Genomic DNA, 19,951 nt, shown 5'->3' with positions numbered 1-19,951 from the left:
TATTTTTGTGTTTAAGGCAGTGCCTTATCCTTATTTTAATAATTGTTTGTTGCAACAAGCTGCATATTTCATTAAAGGTTTGATGAACTATGATATAAATTGTTTACATTTTTAGTTAGCATATAGCTGAAATCTAATGATGGTTATATAATAGCAGCTGCATTCTAGTGCAATAAGCTGTATGTTTTATATTCAATTAGCATGTGATCCGATTAGTCGACTAATAATAAAAATTAATCTGTGATTAGTCAACTATGAAAAGAATAGTTTGTGCCAGCCCTAACACACATAAACACTGTTTGTTTGCAGCATGACAATCACAAGAATGAAATGATGTCAAAGGAGTGGCAATATGTGATTACATACGCGGTGCAGGGCCTGCAGCCTGGAACACTCTCCACAGTCCCTTTGCAGCAAAGCCATGCTCCGGTTACATAGGCTGATGGGTGGAAAATGCTGAGTCGCTCAGGGTTACACCGGCTAACCTGGTTCAAGACTTCTATCCACTCATTAGTTTCCACACAGTTACCAGCCTGCACATACAGACGCTTCTCACAGTGGATTATCTGGAACATCTGGTGGGGGAAATGGGAGCAGAGAGCATGTTATAATAAAGTGTCCCTTTTGCCAGCTGCCTTCTTAGGCATGGAGGGACTTAACATTCTTGCCAAGCCAACCTATATACCCCTCTAATGAACCTCCTCAGACATGCATACTCCTGTCTGAAACTCACATTTTTACGACTGAAGGCGCCCTCATCCAGTTTTTCAACTCCCCGGATATTCTGCACAGGAATGACACATTGTGGATCCTTCCCTGCAAATGCACAAACACTACACTGATAAGAATAGGTTAATATCATTTTACCGTACCATAGACAGCAAACACATGGACACAAAAATTTTGTATCTATGTCGGGCAGGTTTGATTGATGTTTGACTGACTGATGTTTATACCGATGATATGAATCATGAGTCAGTTCACCTGTGAATTGAGAAGACAAATGCAAGCACAGCTAGCTACATTTCATGGCATGAACTTACAGTAAAATACACAGCTTGTTGTGTATTAGCAAGATGCTGGAGCCTAAGGTAGCTTCCATAACCAAATATAAAATTACTTATCAGAACCAGCTTCATGAGTTTACTTCTGCTGAGGAGGCTGCGTGGTTTGTTGCTGCATTACCGAAATAAACTCGGGTTGGATAAGTACAACTTTGTTTATATCGGGTTAAAGTTTTGATTATATGGACTTTCTTCATGTTCGGATGTGTGTGGGTGCATATACATTTGATATGAACGAACAGCCATTTATTTAACTTCAGACGGACATCGCTTTGGTTTGGGTCAAACCAAAGTTCTAAAGTTCTAAAGTACGGTAGAAAACGTTATGGTTAGCAATAACCTTTTCAGTGTGCTAGTATCATTTAGTTTTCATCCCTGGATAATCTATTTTAGTTAACTTTTTTTGTTAACTTTTTTTTTCCCTGTGCGGTTTCCCTGTGCGGGGGTGTTGCAGAAAAGGAGTTGACTCCTTTTGTGGGTCATTGTTGCCCACTTTTGGGGGGCATGGGGGTTGTTCAGGAGGGTGGGGTTTGTTTTTGTTTACCTGCAGAGGTGTGTGTGTGTGTTTGCACCCTTTTTATGGTTTTTTTTTCTGTTCACTATTTTTCTTTTTCTCTCCTTTCTTTTTTTTGTTCCGTTTTGTTTACTTTCCTGGGTAGGTGGTTTTTTTTATGGATCATACAATCCATTGCAGTCCTGTATGGTAGGGTGACCAAACGTCCGTATTTCCCGGGACATGTCCGATATTTTTTAAAACTGGAAATGTCCTGGTTTTTAAATTACGTTAATCGGGCCATTAATTCTACAGGCACTAGGACCCTGAGCACGGCGCTGTATGACACGGAATCCCTGAGCCTCATCAGTTGAGCCTCATCATACTCAACTGGCGGAGAACCAACAACTTACGCCCCCCCCCGCTCGACAACTTACGTTCGCCACCCCCCCCCCCCCCCCCCCCGACAACTTACGTTCGCCACCCACCCCCCGCTCAACAACTTACGTTCGCCACCCACTGAGGGGAGAGGAGCTCGACCAATCATTTAAATTAGAAGAGATCGTGAGGTCAAAGCTATGCAATTCGGCAGGCTCCGGGCCCAGACGGCTTTCCAGTTGAATTTTATAAGAAGTTTATAGACAAGCTTCTGGGTGATCTACCCCCAACAATGACTCAAGCTTCCATATTTTTGCTTCCAAAAAAGGGTAAAGATCCTCTTTCATGCTACTCATATAGACCTCTTTTCCTGTTAAATACAGACGTTAAAATTTTGTCCAAAGCCCTTGCTCAGCGTCTGGAAAACATACTCCCCAATATAATTATCAGAGGACCAGAATGGGTTTATTAAGAGTTGTCAACTTTTCTTTAATGTCCGTGTGCACCTTAATGTGATTAATTCCAATCACTCTTCCATTTCACATGAGGTTGTGGTCTCACTCGATGGGGAGAAGGCCTTCAACCGGGTCAAGTGGGATTACTTATTTAAGGCGATAAATGGTCTTGCCCCACAATTTCTGAGTCAACTCATTGCATACTACAACCCATCTCGCCCTTTGCGCTCTCAAAATGCTGGATTTCTCCTAATTCCAATTTGTACTAGTAAATAACAAATGCTCAGAGCATTCTAAGGTAAAAATATGGTGTCCCACAAGGATCTGTACTGGGCACCATATTATTCTCATTATATATGCTACCACTGGGCACCATCATTCGTAGGCATGGTATTGGCTTCCATTGCTAGGCAGATGATACTCAGTTGTATACATCTTCCAATCCGGATGATCTCACTACTACTCTCAAGATTGAGAGTACTCAAGATTTTTCCTTGCCACTGTCGCCCTTGGCTTGCTCACTGGGGCTAGAACACAGACACTTGTAAAGCTGCGTTGTGACAACAACTGTTGTAAAAAGCGCTATATAAATAAAATTTGATTGATTGACAGTCCCACCCGTGGCATTACACTGGCTTCCGATTAAATATCGAATTGAATATCGAATTGTAAGACTACAGCCAAAGGCAGAGCTTTCTCCTTTAAAACCCCTCAATTATGGAATAGCCTTCCAGCTCCAATCAGAGATTCTCACACAGTTCCAATCTTTAAATCTAGACTTAAGACTCACCTATTTAATCAAGCCTTCAGCTAATATTCCCCTTGTAAGGTGTGGGGCTTGGGGGCCCCCAGACGTTGAGATTTCTGATAATCAGAGATGTTGATGCTGTCTTCCAGCTGTCATGGCATCACTCAGTTGTGACAATGACTTGACTGGAAAGCAATGTCTCAGTGAGCCCTCATGACTGTGGTCACCTCCGAACCCCTCCCTGCTATAGATTAGCCTATAGACATGCTAATCACTGGCAGGTGAACTGTGTACATTTAGATCAATGATGGTTTAAATTAATGTCCACATACTCAACCTGTATTGTATATCTTTTTTGCATTCTTCTACCCAAGATGATTCCATATAAGCACCTAGGAGATGGTCTGGCTTGCCAGTGGATGTGCTGATGCCGGGGTTGGATGTGCCATTGCCGCAAGAGGACGCGCTAATGCAAACTCCTACCTGAGGCTCACCATCTGCACTGAAGGGACTGTGACTACTTGGCCTGGGAACTAGGACCACAACTATAACTATAGAACTACATTTGGACTATGAACACGGACTTCTGCTAGAGGGCCGCCCAATGGAGGATGGGTTCCCTTTTGAGTCTTGGTCCTCCCAAGGTTTCTTCCTAATCCCCACCATCATAGGGAGTTTTTTCTTGCCACTGTCGCCTTTGGCTTGCTCATTAGGGATCTGGACCCATACGATTGTACAGCTGCTTTGTGACAACATGTGTTGTGAAAAGCGCTATATTAATAAATTTGACTTTGACTTTGCTTGGAATTCCATCAGAAGATGGAATTAATTCTCTGAGCCTTGTGTAATCTCTGTTGCTAACTTTGGGCAATCTCTCTAGTTTCTGGAAAAGTGCATTCTCAATAGCCTCAGATGAACCAAAACATTCATTTAATCTGGTGCAAATCATCCTCAGTCCCTTTTCTGGCTCCACAACATGGATGTATGTCTCTTATACGCTTAGCATCGTCAGCAGACTCCTTTCCCAATCACTTGACTAAGACGAATCTCTTCAATGCATGTCAAGTTTAAACCTCCCACTGCATTCTGAAAAGAGTGTTGCCAAGATCTGTAGCTCTCATGTTGGTTATTGAATTGAAGTAAGCCAGTACAAGCTAACGGTGAGCAAGGAATCTGACGAAATCTGTCATGTTAGAATCGTGACAGTGAGAAATTTGTGGTACATGTCTATGGAGAAGGGGAGAAGATTGGCTGGTGTCTTGCCCAATTGTCGGAGCATAGGGTGAATCTAAAGCATGAAATGGGTTCCGAGCTTTTGAAAAATCCACAGGTGGAGGAGGATCTAAAACACTTATGTTGATAACAGACTAAATACTTTTTCGTTGATGCGTGGGGTGCAGAGAGAATGGTGTTGTGTTGAAAGGGTGAAAAGAGGATGCCACCAACGAGCAGGATGAAAGCAAATCTGACCGTTTTCCTCTTCTGCTTTTCTGCTATGTCTTTCTTGGGAGTCATGTTTTTTGTCTAAAACACAATAAACAACAAAAATACAGCAAAAGCTTGGAGCACAGCCTCAACAACGGCAACTAACACCAACTAGCGGCAACTATCACGAGCTGTATTTTGCTTACAAAATTCACGTGAGTCAGGTCGTATTCCGAAGTTTTTTTTGGGCTCCAAGACAAAATTTTCTCGAAATTTTGCGTCGAACTCTGAATATGTTGAGTACTGAGGAGGTCAAGTTCTGGGGTTCTACTGTATATACATATTTTTTTAAAGGACATTATACTGTTATACAAAGTTATACTTGTTTCAGTTTACTCTGTTGTTTAAATGGGTCTGTTCAATCTGAATACACCAATTTTCTATGCGCTTCAGCATCCGCTGACCCCACTCCGTTTACATGGCCTACCCCATTGTAGCAGAGTTGCTGTCATTCCCAAACACTTCCATTTTCTGACAGTTGACTGTGGAATATTTATGAGCAAGGAAATTTGGATTTTGGATTTGTTGCACAGGTGGCATCCTATCACAGTTCCATGCTGGAATTCACTGAGAGCGACCCATTCTTTGACAAATGTGTGTAAAAACAGTCTGCATGCCAAGGTGGTTAATTTTATACACCTTTGGCCATGGAAGTGATTGGAACACATGATTCCGATAATTTGGATGGGTGAGCGAATACTTTGGCAATATAGTGTATCTCAGTGACTACTGGCTAAGCAAAATAGCTCACCAGGAATTATTTCAATAATGAATGCTCATTAAAAAGTGAAAGAGTGTTTCTGATTGAGCAAGACAAAAACACAAATCCACAACACTCACAGTGGCAGTGTCTCAATGGCTGAATAGTATTCTTTGTATGAATACATTTTGAATGTTTTCTAAATTAATGTTTTCAATTAATTAAATTCTGTTTTCTAAATCAATGTTTTCAATGAATTAACAATGAATGTTTTAATTAGAGTACCTGACATCAGGGCTATCATAAAGATGCTAGCTAAATGTAAATATTCCAGGATTGTCATACATATTGGCACTACTGATGTGGGGTAAAGACAGTCAGAAATGACTAAGGATAATGTTAAAAGAGGTGACTGGACTGAGCTTGCGGGGATCATGTCAGATACCATAATATGCTCTGGCCCACCTAGCACACCTAAAGACCATCACAGACCCCCTGCTGCACCCCCTGCAGTTTGCTTACAGAGCTAACAGATCTGTTGATGACGTGGTCAACCTAACTCTCCACTTCATCCTTCAGCACCTGGACAGCCCTGGAACCTACGCTCGGGTTCTGTTTGTGGACTTTAGCTCGGCTTTCATCACCATTGTGCCACAGCTACTTCAAAACAAACTGTCCCAGCTGTCAGTGCCGGAGTCCATGTGTCAGTGGATCACAAACTTCCTTACAGACAGAAGACAGTATGTGCGGCTCAGACCTTCATACACTCAGCACTGGAGTTCCACAAGGGTGTGTTCTCTCACCCCTTCTCTTCAGCCTTTACACCAACGACTGTATCTCCAAGGAACCAACTGTAAAGCTCCTGAAGTTTGCAGATGATTCCACCCTGGTGGGCCTCATAGCCAACGGTGATGAGTCTGCTTACAGAAAGGAGGTTGATCAGCTGGTGTCCTGGCAACAACCACCTGCTGCTAAACACAGACAAGACTGTAGAGATGGTGGTGGACTTCTGATGCAACCCACCCCCTGTTTCCCCCCTCTACATCAATGGCTCTGCAGTTTCCACTGTAGAGTCACTCAAGTTCCTGGGCACCACCATATCCAGGGACCTGAAGTGGGAGAGGAACACCATCAACATCACCAAGAAAGCTCAGCAAAGAATGATCTTCTTAAGACAGCTCAAGAAATTTGACCTGCCGCAGACCCTGATGATCCAGTTCTATACAGCGATCAACGAGTCCATCCTCACCTCATCCATAACCACCTGGTTTGGTTCCTCTACATCACAAGAAAGAGCCAGACTCCAGCGCATCATCAGATCAGCAGAGAAGATGGTTGCCAACGCTGCAGGACATCCACACCAGCAGGGTGAGGAAACGCGCTCACAAAATTACAACAGACCCCTCACATCCAGCACATCACCTCTTCCAGACTCTCCCCTCTGGTAGAAGACTAAGGACCATCAGAACCAGCACAACACGACATGCTAACAGCTTCTTTCCCAGAGCTGTAGCTCTCCTCAACCACAGTGGACTCCTCTGAGTCTTTAAACCAAATGGACTTAACTGCACTGAACAGAACATGTCGCTCACTTGCACTAAGCTATTTTGCACAGCTGTACAATGTTAACATCATCCGCAACATCTACAACATTATTAAACATAAACCTACCTCAGGAACATCTGGATACATATATATTCATACTCACATATTCATACTCACATGTGTATAGTACAGATTTTATATTTTACATTTTATATTGTCATGTCTTTTTGTCTACGCTCTTTTTTTTTCTAGTACTAACTATATTCCAGAGTCTATTTTATTGTTTATTGTACCTTTAGAGTTATGTTTGTCAACAGTGTGCATGTGGGTCATACACGTGTTGCTCTCACCAAGACAAATTCTTAGTATGTTTAATATACCTGGCGAAATAAAGAGCTTCTGATTCTGAGATTCTGTCTGATCTCACAACGTGGCGTAGCAATGATACTAAGAAAGGTGAGGAATCAGCACAGAACTACACAGGAGGAGCTTGTCAATGACCTGAAGAGAGCTGGCACCACTATTTCCAAGGTTACTGAGGGTAATCACTAAGACATCATAGTTTAAAGTCATGTATGGCACGGAAGGTTCTCCTGCTTAAATCAGCACACGTCCAGGCCCGTCTTAAGTTTGCCCATGACCACTTGGATGATCCAGAGGAGTCATGGGAGAAAGTTCTGTGATCAGATGACACAAAAATTGAACTTATTTTACTTAATTCCACCCGCCGTGTTTGGAGGACAAAGCATGATGAGCAGGGCCGGCCCTTCCATTAGGCGACATAGGCAAATGCTAGGGGCGCCGTCTGTCCAGGGGGGCGCTCACGTGCATGCGTTTTTTTTTTTTTTTTTTTTTTAATAAATGTGAAAACAAGCTAAGTCCACATAATCATAATTTCATTTTTTATAATATTAGTCAAATTAATAATTCTTATAATAACAACACACGACACCTCTGACCCGCGCGCCAACCCGCCCTCCCCCGCGCGCTCTGCGCACCTCGTTACTGTTTCTCTGTGGGGAAAAAGACACCACAGAGTGAGTGACATCTCCTGGAAAAGACGTCAAAAAGGCAGAAGTCCTCTGGTGCCCAGGGTAGAAAAAGGAGAAAAGTGGAGGAAGAAAGACGGCAAAAAACAGGTAATAATGGTAATATGTGGTGAATTAACACTATACCATTGGCAAACCGTCAGGGACTTCAACGCCTTCTCTGAAGGTTAATTGATCTTAAAAAGGATGCTTTATCTATTATATGTAATATATGTTAATAACGCTTCACCAATAATTTGTATTTTTCCTATAAATCGGCTTTCAAATCCACTTTTCGTACGTGTGCTGGAAAAAAAAACTTAGTGCTGAAATAAAATATCAACCAATCAGAATATTTCACACCGTTGTTTCTAGGTAAAAGAAAGAAAGGCCCTCCCCCAGGAACTTCTGTTTATCTGTCGCATACGCTTGCCTTTTACATTGCTTGTTATATGGTAATATTTAAGTCATTTGCTTTTTATTTGTTTCTTTAATAGTGACACAATCAACCCAATGATTGATGATGCAGGGGGCACCAACCAAAATCTCGCCTAGGGCACCACATTGGTCAGGGCCGGCTCTGATGATGAGTACCATCCCAAAATCATCATCCCTACTGTGAAGCATGGGGGTGGAAGCATCATGCTTTGGGGGTGTTTTTCTGCACATGGGACAGGACGACTGCACTGTATTAAGGAGAGGATGACTGGGGCCATGTATTGGGAGATTTTGGGGAACAACCCCTTTCCCTCAGTTAGAGTATTGAAGATAGGTCGTGATTGGGTCTTTCAACATGACAACGACCCAAAGCACACAGCCAGAATAACCAATGAGTGGCTCCGTAAGAAGCATATCAAGGTTCTGGAGTGACTTAGTCCGTCTCCAGACCTAAATCCTATAGAAAATCTTTGGAGGGTGTTCAAACTGTGTTTCTCAGTGACAGCCTAGAATCCTGACTGATCTGGAGAAGATCTGTGTGGAGGAATGAACCAAAATCCCTGCTGTATGCAAACCTGGTGAAAAACTAAAAAAAATAAATAAATGTTTAACCTCTGTAATTGTGAACAAAGGCTACTGTACCAAATATGAACATTGATGAACATTTTCACAGATGTGCAAATACTTATTTGCAGCAGTAACACACAAATAAATTATTTAAAAATCATACATTGTGATTTCTGCATTTTTTTTTATTATGTCTCTCACAGTGGACATGCACCGAAGATGAAAATTTCAGACCCCTCTATGATTTCTAAGTGGGAGAACTTGCAAAGTTGCAGGGTGTTCAAATACTTGTTTTCCTCACTGTATGCCTGAAGCATTATGTAGTGGCTTCTAACTTCTAAGGACTGCTTTTCACCTAGTTTTCTCAAATGACACTGAATCTTTAACCCAGTATAATCTTTTCCTGCCATCTTCTTTCCCTACCTGTATCCATAAAGCTTGTTTCTATTCCATAATGAGTTTGGCAATTCCTGTGCAAGTATCCCACAGAACTCAGACACCATCATAGCCATCGCAACACCAGCCAAGTCATTTACCCACAACGGCTATTAAAATAGTGACTGAGATATTTTAATTATTCCTAATTCCTGTCTAGGCAGTTTTTCCTTGCCACTGTTGCCCCTGGCTTGCTCATTAGGGATCTGAACCCATGCACATGTAAAGCTGCTTTGTGACAACATGTGTTGTAAAAAGTGCAATATAAAAAATTTGACTTGAATCTGTTTCTAATGAATCCAATAATTAATTTCAGTCCACAACATTTATACCAGACTCTAGTTGTGATGAATACGCCCCCAACAAATAAAAATTAAAAATTTTCCACTACAGATATTTTTGGTGTTTACCATCAGCAAACTAACAAAATGGACAGGGGTAGAGGCTTCTCTTAAGCCTTGAAACAGCAGTTCAGCATGTAGCAGGGCAGCTACTCTAGAAAGCACTGGCAGTGCGGAAACTGGTATCACAAGTTCACAAGTCTTTGAGAAATGAATGACTGCAATCATCCATCCACTGCCACTAATGTCATTAAGGACAAAAAAGTGCTACCTGAGCACAAACGTCACAGTGGGCATGACTTGTAAGCACGATATTCAGCTGGTCAGTAACATTAAAAGCAAACAATTTACAAGACTTTCTTATCTACTGGCTCCAGAGACAGGTTTGTGCATGTATCTCAACACATGTGTAGGTGTGGGAAAGGCCCCCTGAGGCCATCTAAGTTCCAGATACAGGTCCTTCTCAAAAATTAGTATATTGTGATAAAGTTCATTATTTTCTGTAATGTACTGATAAACATTGGACTTTCTTATATTTTAGATTCATTACACACAACTGAAGTAGTTCAAGCCTTTTATTGTTTTAATATTGATGATTTTGGCAAAAACAAGTAAAGAAAAAACAAAAATCTCAAATAATTAACATATTTCATCCAACCAATCAAAGAAAAGTGTTTTTAATACAAAAACCTTCAAATAATTATGTTCAGTTATGCACTCAATACTTGGTCAGGAATCCTTTTGCAGGAATGACTGCTTCAATGCGGCGCGGCAGGGAGGCAATCAGCCTGTGGCACTGCTGAGGTGTTATGGAGGGCCAGGATGCTTCGATAGCGGCCTTAAGCTCATCCAGAGTGTGTGACGGCCCACTAAGGCCCCCACGTGTGTTGTGTGTGTGGGTGTTGGTAGTGTTGGGGAGTTCAGGTGGTTTTAAATGTAGCTTAATGCGCTTATAGGTATAAAGACTCCAAATAAAGACATCAGTGTATATGAAACCATACATTTATTGGATGTAGGTAGCTCTCTTGTAGCTCTCTTTATAATATGGGTAACACTGTTCATACCTTGTGCCAATGGTTTAGTATTTTTGAAAACATGTACTTTTCTATGCTAGGAGGGCACACCAGCAAGTAGAGTCAAACCATAGGTTGGGACAGGGGTAGCATTTTATTGAGCTTACCCAGATCTGTTTTCCTGCCTTCTGTGTTTGTTCCCCAGGAGCCATGTCTGCAGCGTGGGTCAGTGGGGGTGCTTAAGAGGGAGTGCGGGATTACTGAGCCTGTCTTTATATTCTGGGAAATGTGGGCTAGACTATCTGAAACCTTTCTAGGGGGTGAACCAGAGGTATTCAGAGAGTTATGTGAACTATATGTACCTTTCTTGTTTTTATGCCTAACATGGAAGTATTATGTTGGGTGTTGGGAATGGGATGTGAGATGGGAAATGGCATTATTGAGCTATAAGTGTTCTGTTAGTCTCTGTTGAGGGGAAATGCATTAGGTGAATTTTGTATGGTCTCACCCATGCTGTTAAAAGTGGCCATGTGGCCATGTGCCCTTTTGTTATTCGTCTGGCCAGAATGTATGTGTCCCCGTAAGGGGTAATAAACATATAAATTGACTCTCCTTTGGCGAGTTTAAATTGTTAGCGGAGGGGACGTGTAAATGGACCCAAATTAAGTATTATATCGCAATCGCCGATTATAAATGCCTCCGCTTCTCGCGCAGGTTTTTTTTGCTGATGCTGGTCCAGCGTGTCGCATGCCAGTGATTATGCCTCGGCGTGCCAACGGTGCCACGCGTGCCATAGGTTGCCGACCCCTGCTCTATGGGGTTCAGGTCAGGAGAGTTGCCAGGCATATTGAGCACAGTAATACCATGGTCAGTAAACCATTTACCAGTGGTTTTGGCACTGTCAGCAGGTGCCAGGTCGTGCTGAAAAATGAAATCTTCATCTCCATAAAGCTTTTCAGCAGATGGAAGCATGAAGTGCTCCAAAATCTCCTGATAGCTATAGCTGCATTGACCCTGCCCTTGATAAAACACAGTGTACCAACACCAGCAGCTGACATGGCACCCCAGACCATGCACTGAGGTGCATTTCCTTCTCCCCAGTCTTCGGCACCTTGATTTCCGAATGACATGCAAAATTTGCAGTGCTGCTTCTCTGTAGCCCAGGTCAGGCGCTTCTGCCACTGTTTCTGGTTCAAAAGTGGTTTGACCTGGGGAATGCAGCACCTGTAGCCCATTTCCTCCACATGCCTGTGCATGGTGGCTCTGGATGTTTCTACTCCAGACTCCGCAGGTCCCCCAAGGTCTGGAATCGGCCCTTCTCTACAATCTTCCTCAGGGTCCGGTCACCTCTTCTCGTTGTGCAGCATTTTCTGCCACTTTTTCATTCCCACAGACTTCCCACTGAGTTGCCTTGATACAGCACTCTGGGAACAGGCTATTCATTCAGAAATTTATTTCTGTGTCTTACCCTCTTGCTTGAGGGTGTCAATGATGGCCTTCTGGACAGCAGTCAGGTCGGCAGTCTTACCCATGATTGTGGTTTTGAGTAATGAACCAGGCTGGGAGTTTTTAAAAGCCTCAGGAATCTTTTGCAGGTGTTTAGAGTTAATTCATTAATTCAGATGATTAGGTTAATAGCTCATTTAGAGAACCTTTTCATGATATGCTAATTTTGTGAGATAGGAATTTTGGGTTTTCATGTGCTGTATGCCAAATTCATCAGTATTAAAACAATAAAAGACCTCAAATATTTCAGTTGGTGTGCAATGAATCTAAAATATATGAAAGTTAAATTTTTATCATTACATTATGGAAAAGAATCACAATATGCTAATTTTTCGAGAAGGACCTGTATGTATACTGTAATAGCACTTGGTTTTGAAACTGTAAAACCAGAGAAATATTCAGATTTGTAGAAGAGCACACAGATGGAAATACAGATTAGCTGCCTTTCTGTACTTCCTCACACAGGGTCTAGGGTCCCTTTACAGAAAAGCAGCCATGAATGCAGACATAGGCTGTGTGTGCAGAAGTGTATAGCCAATCACCTTTTTGCTTGTGGTATGACAGCTCCCGACTGGTAACTTGAAGCCAACGTTTGTGAAAGTTCTTTTTCCCCAGACGCTTTTTACCTTGGATTCGCTTATGTACCTCTCTGAAGACAGACAGACACACACAGGTTCATCAGTGGTGCATTGATGCAGGTCTGAAGCTTCATCTCCAGTACTGTGTTCTAAATGTTCAAATGTCTGATACTTAACCCCTCCTTAAGCACAACTGAGTCCTCCACACCACTCGTTCCTTTGCTTACATTTGAGGAGATGTCATCTAAAAACTAAAAGAAAACAGTGGGACCCAAGTATACACCATTTAACACAGCTAAACTTACAGCCTTCAGAACACAGCAGAATGTACATATTCTTGAGTCAGTAATGCAAATCAGTAAGTCTTACCCTTTTAACTTTTTCTATACATTTATCTTCTTGAAATAATTTGAAGAAATCATACATGTATGATTCCTTAAAACTAGACTGCCAAACAAGACAAAAGCATACAGTTAGGAGAAGCATATCCAGCCTTAACATTGATATCTCACTGTGTACATTTTTTTTATTTTTACCAGTTTGCTTTTTGACAGACTGCTCCAGCTACCCAGAGTCTGGATCGTTTTGGAGATGAGGGTGAGAGTGCGGGATATGTCGGGGTCCTGACAAAGTGAACACAATAGCAGGAGAAGCAAACAAACAAATCTCCAGGAGATTATGAAGCATCTTCGTGCATATACTAAAACACTTACTGGATGATGTTGACGGAGTTGGAATGTGTGAGGGGACAGAACAGCCACAGCAAAAAACCTCAAAAACACAAAGCTACTGACTGCAGAATACTGGACATGAGGGTCTCCTAGAGAGAAGCAAAAAGAGCATCAGTCCTTAGACCCTAGTGTTTTCTAGATAACATTGCAGGTTATGGATATTAATGCACATTTTACCCACAGCAAAAATGTAATAATGGGTTGCTATGGTTTCAAATTTCTCTCACCAGGGAAACGGTTGCAGGCGAGCTGGCGGAGAGCCCTAAAAATATCACACATGAGCGGAGGACAACTGGCACTGGACTGGGTGATGGAGGAGAACACCTTTTGAACATAGCCCTGAAGATTCTCCTGAACACCCCAACCCACCCACACACAGTACGTTAATGTAAAGAAAAAGTAAATATGAGAAACTTTAAAAAGGCATATTTAAAACAGATGGCATCCCAAAGCAGCTTTATAGGAAAAGGGTCAAGACCATAACCAAAGGAAAGAGTGGTAACATGCAATAGCAGCATTCAGAAATGATTGAATCACAGAAACATAAGTAGTAATTCAGTACATAAAGACAGTCCAAAAATATTAAATTATAGCCCATCTTGTGAATTTTTTTTTAAATTTACCTTGTTGACCTCCACATTGTCCCCCTCTTTCAATTTAATGGGATCAATCTCACAGGTCTTGTTGGATTCACAAATCTGTGGACATGAGTAGCAAGCTAAGTTCATAACTTGTCACAGGTGTAACTCTGATGTAAGTGTAAATGGTTCTAATAAAAAATTTACATAGCTCTGCTTAGATGCAAAACCCATCATCTAGTGCAGGGGTTCTTAACCTGGGGGTCGCGACGTACTTCCAAGGGGGTCGCGAATGTGACACAAAATAAGGTGTTTTTTCTGAGTTAAATGTGCGACGAATCAGGTTCGGAGCTAAACTTTGTTGTTCTTTACTCAGTCTGGACAAGCGGAGCCACACCGTGCATGCGCGAACCTGAATCAAGACTCAGAATGAGGCAGGTTGATTCAGTAAGTTTATTGAATCAAACTGCCTCATTCTCAGTTTTGATTCATGGTCACGCATGCACATTGTGGCTCCGCTCGTCCAGGCTGGATTAACATGGAGCATTTTTTAGAACGTCGAACTGAAAGTGGGGATGCAAAACGCCCACTTCCAGGAACTTCAGAACAGAAAAAAACGAAGAAAGTGAGAAAATATGATGAAAAGTACTTGGAATATGGATTTACGCAGACAAGCGAAGGAGAGGATGCATGACCGCAGTGTGTTCAGGGTTGCCAACTTTTCAAGATCGCTTGGAGTGAGATTTGAACCTGGAGGAGGTGGCGAGTGTAAATTGTTACTGGGCGGGTGTAAAATGGACACAAATTAAGTATTATGTCGCGACCGATCGATCAGCAGTGGTTGGCGCCAGAGCGAACTAGTAACTTATTGAATCATAAATGTGGATCAGAGGTGAATAAACTAGTTTTTTTTTCGGTGTGAGATATCGGAAGTGTGGCGTGAGAGCGTGTGAAGACAGTCAAATTCGTGTGTCTCACGCTCAATGCGTGAGAGTTGGCCACCCTGATGTCTTGTTTGTGGCGAAATGCTAGCCAAGGAAAGTCTCAGGCCCTTCAAGTTGCTACGCCATTTGCAGATGAAGCACTCGAGATTGCAATCAAAAGCTGTGGAGTTTTTCGAATGTAAACGGTGGGGGTCGCGAAATTTACTGGAGTCTAAAAGGGGGTCGCACAGTGAAAAAGGTTAAGAACCCCTGATCTATTGTAAAGCTCCAGGACCAGTGTGCTTAGCACATACAGGTTAAATGCTGAAAATGCTGTGCGTGCATGATCTACGCCTGTTCTGTCATTGCAAAATGACAGGACATTTACCTCATCCAGCACAGATTTGAGTGTGATAGTGAGATAGCTCCGCCCAACCAACTTCATCATGTCGTCGATACCTCTTGTTGCAAGAGAATTTCCCCGAAAAATGGTATTTGCCTCCCTATAGAGGAAAAGAACATTATCCCCATCTCAAAACTCAAGTAGTCAAACAAAGAGCAATGACAATGTTCAAATCAAGAAAGACAAAAATCATGGACATCATGGTTAATGCACAAGAAATTCTTCTTTCTATGTTTATGAGTCCCACATTTACACTTGCTAGTGAGACATTTACACACAGGAAATGTTAAAATGCATGTTCATATTTTTCACCCAGTGTTTTTGCACCCTCTAGTTTTGGTATCGGCACAATAAAAAACCCATAACAAAAGATAAGCTATAATCTTTATCTGTACATAAAAATTATTTTATCATCATCATTAATTTTCTCATTAATAATAATAATAATAATAATAATAATAATAATAATAAAAAATATAGCCGCAAGCAGCAATTGGCAGGTTCACACACGAATAGGCATTTTGGCCTCAATAGGCAAAAAGAAGCCCAAAAGGTCCTTTAGACCTAAAAGTAAAAAGAAGCTGTTTCAGTGGAAAAAATGCATAAATAAATCAATGTGCAAAAAAAAGATTCAACTGAGGCACTAAAGGCCCAAAAGGATCAAAATTAATTGTATTGGCAAAATGATTTAGATCATAGAACTAAATCACATGCTGAGTAGGGCTGTCGCCAGGGCCGCAGTGGGACACATTTTCAGCCCGGGAGTTTCATGTCCAAATCCGGCCCAAAATTATTTTTCCCTCCCAATCGGCCCAAACTAGAGACTGACATGAGCCGGCCCATCGGGAATCCTCCCGAATCTCCCGATTAGCCACTCCGGCTCTGGCTGTCGCGGTGAAAGAATTTCCCCTGCGGTTATTTATGGTGGCTCAACACCGCGATATGCGGTATGACGCAATATGCATCATTTGTCGTCTAAAATCTTTGAGCTATATAATTGTTTTATTGTAAAGGGTTTCTTATTGTTTTTAAATTGCAAAGAAGACACAGTTAAGAGCAGTTAAATATGTGTTTATTGTCAAATAGAGAACACAGAAGTCAAATGAGATGCAGTAAGAACCCATGCTCTTTCGCTTTCTTAAAAGTGTAGGGTAAATATTTTAAACGATATTTTAAAGACAAAAAGAGAATTTAATAAATAAATCAATAAAACAAAATCTTTCCTTAACCAGAAGAATAACATACTTTTCAGTCAGTTCCAGTATTTGGCCAGTAAAGTACTACCATACTGATATTACAGTAATTAAATAAGTCTAAATTATTAAATACATTTTAGTGAATTACAAGGTTCATTTCTGGTCAGGCAGTGCACTTTTTGTTATGAGATGTAAATTAAAAGTTATTTAGCTCATTGATGTGAATCATACAAGACCCATTGCTTGTCTGTATTCTGCATAACAGGATTGCAGCGCAAGTTTTTATGATTTCATAGGTTTTTTGGTACTGTAGCGCCCCCGACAGTCCAGTCGCACGGTATTTCTGACATAAATGTCTCCTTTAAATGTAATGATCACGAGATTGATTTAAACACTGATGTGATGAAAACATGCCACAATGAAAAGTAAAAGCTCCAGTGTGTGTGGATTTGTATTTAAAGAAAGAAACGCTGAATTCGTGCCAGAAGCCACCTTGAAATGCAATCGACTGAACGTCATTGTATTCCACTGTGTGTCTCTGCAAAGCTGTAATCGTGCCAGTATGAAATCTAATCACTGTCCAATAGGAACGCTCGCCTGCATTTGGGGCGGGGCTTAGACTCCAGTCAGAAGCAATCGCTCATATTTGGACTTGAAAGCAGCAGAAATGTCTTTTCACGACAGAATAAAAGAGGAAATAAACAGTCTAATTGGACAAATTGAGGCTGGTGCAGTTACAGACGACTATGTGCTTAACTTAATTAAGCTGAAGGTGCTGGACAATATTGAAAATGGACCTTGAAAGTGTCGTACATGTGCTTGAATTCCACCTTGTAAAGGTGGATGAACCCTGCAAACAGAGCTGAAGAGCGGAACGCGACCTCAACCCGCCACAGCGCCAAAAGCAGTGCTAAAGCACCACCAACTCTGCCCTTTATCAACGAAAGTGCCCTTTTGAAACTTCGTTTTTTAATAATTATTATTATTATTATTATCATCATTTTACTGAGGTCGGTTTGAAATTATCTTTTGAAAACCTGAGCAATTAAAAACAATGCCCTGAAATGAGCCACCACCTCGCACACACCCGACCTCTCTCTTCCTTTAACACCAGATGCAATGCAGCAGCAGTTCAGTTCAGCGAGTGGAAGGAAGCGTCTTCAGCACAGCACACACGGTCACAGATAGACTTCTTCTCCTGTGCCCCACCAGCCAGGTCACATACACATCAAGTCAAATCATACCGTTTGCCCTCTAAGCCCAACGTGAAACCATTTTCTTGTGCAGTAAAATGTCTCATACAGCACCAAACTACTAAGCATTTTTAGCCGACTGGTCACCTGATAAACTAGTCGCTTTAGCCCAAATCAATGATAGATCACTGGCTCAAGGGTGTTAATTATTTTAAATAAAATACACACTGGCTATACGAAGTTCACCTCTGACCATGACTTTGCAGTATTACAGCAGTATTATGTCTAAATATCTAGTTAGGACAAAAGTAGAGTGCTCAATGAACTAAGTTAAAATCACTGTAACTCCTGAATATCATCTGTAGCATTTTTATGCGTGTGCAAACGAGGGGACTCTGAATTTGGCACAACAGGTTCGTTTGAAAAAAATTCTCCGTCGTGCCTGCTGCTTGCATGTGTTAAATGAAAATGAGCACTTTCTTCTTTGATTTACAACTTTGTCCTACCACCTGATTAACTTTCTGTTCCACCCCTGACGGGTGAAGAAACATCTGCAGAAAAGCCACACCTCATTATAAGTCGCATGGTTCAAAGCGTGAGGGAATAAGTAGCGGTTTATAATCTGGAAAATACGGGTAGCAATCGCGGGGGCTTCGCTGTGGCGGGTCGAGGTCGTGTTCCGCTCTTCAGCTCTGTTTGCAGGGTTCATCCACCTTTACAAGGTGGAATTCAAGCACATGTACGACACTTTCAAGGTCCATTTTCAATATTGTCCAGCACCTTCCACATGGTGGAAGTGAAAGATGGCGCCGGTGTGTGGCGACGTCTCAGGTGTGCTGGTACCTGTCTTATGTGTTTGTTTATTGCTGTTGGTGATGTTATCCCATGGACATACTGCGATTTCTTATGATCGTGAAACCCTGTTGCATATACGCGAGAGTGTGCTAACTCCATCTGATCCAGCGTTTGGTTCACAAAAATTTGCGCGACCGTTATTGACTGTTCCTGGCGAGATTTGCCGTACCTTCACCTGTGAGTGGCAATCTATCCGACGGAGGCAGAGACGTAGGAGACGTGGGAAAAGAGGAGGCTGTCTGGTCTGGCTGAAACAGAGGTGTAATACGCAGGCATGGTCGCCTTGTGTATCGGGCTGTCCTGCTATATCTGCCGGCATGCTTAAGCAGCTCGGCCGGTCTATGGCCAAACGCTCGCTGGAGGTGCGGTATGCTTGGCTGCGTCCTGTTCATTCCGACGCTTTTTTCAGCTCTGCTATAGCGAGACCCGTCTTTAGATCCCGAGGTATCAACACAAACAATCTGCGGAGAATCTCCTGTTTGAGGCAGTTGGAGATAAATAATCCTGTTGTGAATCTGGCACTAATGAATGCTCGATCACTTTCAAACAAAACATTTCTGCTAAATCATTTTATTTCTACAAATGATGTGGACTTCATGTTTCTAGTAGAAACCTGGCTTAAACCGGGGGAGAACTCACAACTTTGTGAATTGTGCCCTGCAGACTATGGATATTTAAATTGTCCGAGACGGATTGGGCGAGGTGGGGGACTTGCTGTTGTTTTTAAGTCCAGTTTTAAATGCTCCAGTTTGTCCCTGGGTGTATATAAAAGTTTTGAGTTGCTAGCTTTTAAAGTTCTGAGCGAGACACCTGTGCTTGGTATTGTTTTATATAGACCACCTAAGCCACGTGGAGGCTTTAATTCAGAACTATCAGAGCTGTTAGCTTCTATTGTCATTGATTTCGACAAAGTGTTGCTTGTGGGGGATTTTAATATCCATATTGATGGAGACGAATGGGTTTGCAACAGATTTTTTGAATATGGTTGAATCTTTTAATTTTGTGCAACATATTTCTGGACCCACTCATATTCATGGTCATACGTTGGATTTAGTTTTTACTCTTGGGCTTAACCTGGAGGCTCTCAGGCTGGAGGACTTATGTGTTTCTGACCAAAAAGCCGTTATGTTCAAGTCTGTTTTTCTATCTAAAGCCGAGTCCTCTAAACATATTATAAGCTCTCGGGTTTTAAATGAGAAGTCAGCTGCTAGATTCACATCTTCTTTTAACCGTCTATCTGCACAACTACATCAGTATATGGAGTTAAATGACTTTGTAAATAATTTTAATATGTTGTG

At 41.8% G+C, this 19,951-nt stretch overlaps 1 protein-coding gene across 3 annotated transcripts in view; it reads right to left on the bottom strand.

Moving 5' to 3' along the window:
• rasa2 (RAS p21 protein activator 2) overlaps nucleotides 1–19,951 on the bottom strand; it is a 103,445-nt gene that overhangs the window by 11,279 nt on the left and 72,215 nt on the right. For 2 of the 3 annotated variants that reach the window (XM_076988751.1, XM_076988759.1), the window contains 10 exons: nucleotides 15,395–15,509; nucleotides 14,129–14,203; nucleotides 13,733–13,856; nucleotides 13,488–13,594; nucleotides 13,311–13,397; nucleotides 13,144–13,221; nucleotides 12,952–13,025; nucleotides 12,739–12,845; nucleotides 734–816; nucleotides 367–575 (listed from right to left, as the gene is read on the bottom strand). In XM_076988751.1, the coding sequence (XP_076844866.1) occupies nucleotides 367–575; nucleotides 734–816; nucleotides 12,739–12,845; nucleotides 12,952–13,025; nucleotides 13,144–13,221; nucleotides 13,311–13,397; nucleotides 13,488–13,594; nucleotides 13,733–13,856; nucleotides 14,129–14,203; nucleotides 15,395–15,509 (1,059 nt within the window). Of the gene's footprint in view, nucleotides 1–366; nucleotides 576–730; nucleotides 817–6,126; nucleotides 6,241–6,346; nucleotides 6,433–6,572; nucleotides 6,668–12,738; nucleotides 12,846–12,951; nucleotides 13,026–13,143; nucleotides 13,222–13,310; nucleotides 13,398–13,487; nucleotides 13,595–13,732; nucleotides 13,857–14,128; nucleotides 14,204–15,394; nucleotides 15,510–19,951 lie in introns of those variants that run through there. The other variant, XR_013124730.1, reaches the window with a different exon arrangement.

This window comes from Brachyhypopomus gauderio, chromosome 2 (genome assembly GCF_052324685.1).
Source record: "Brachyhypopomus gauderio isolate BG-103 chromosome 2, BGAUD_0.2, whole genome shotgun sequence".
In the NCBI taxonomy this organism is placed as follows: domain Eukaryota; kingdom Metazoa; phylum Chordata; class Actinopteri; order Gymnotiformes; family Hypopomidae; genus Brachyhypopomus; species Brachyhypopomus gauderio.
Note: the sequence above shows the minus strand (reverse complement) of the source record. Positions and strands in the feature narration are given on the sequence as shown.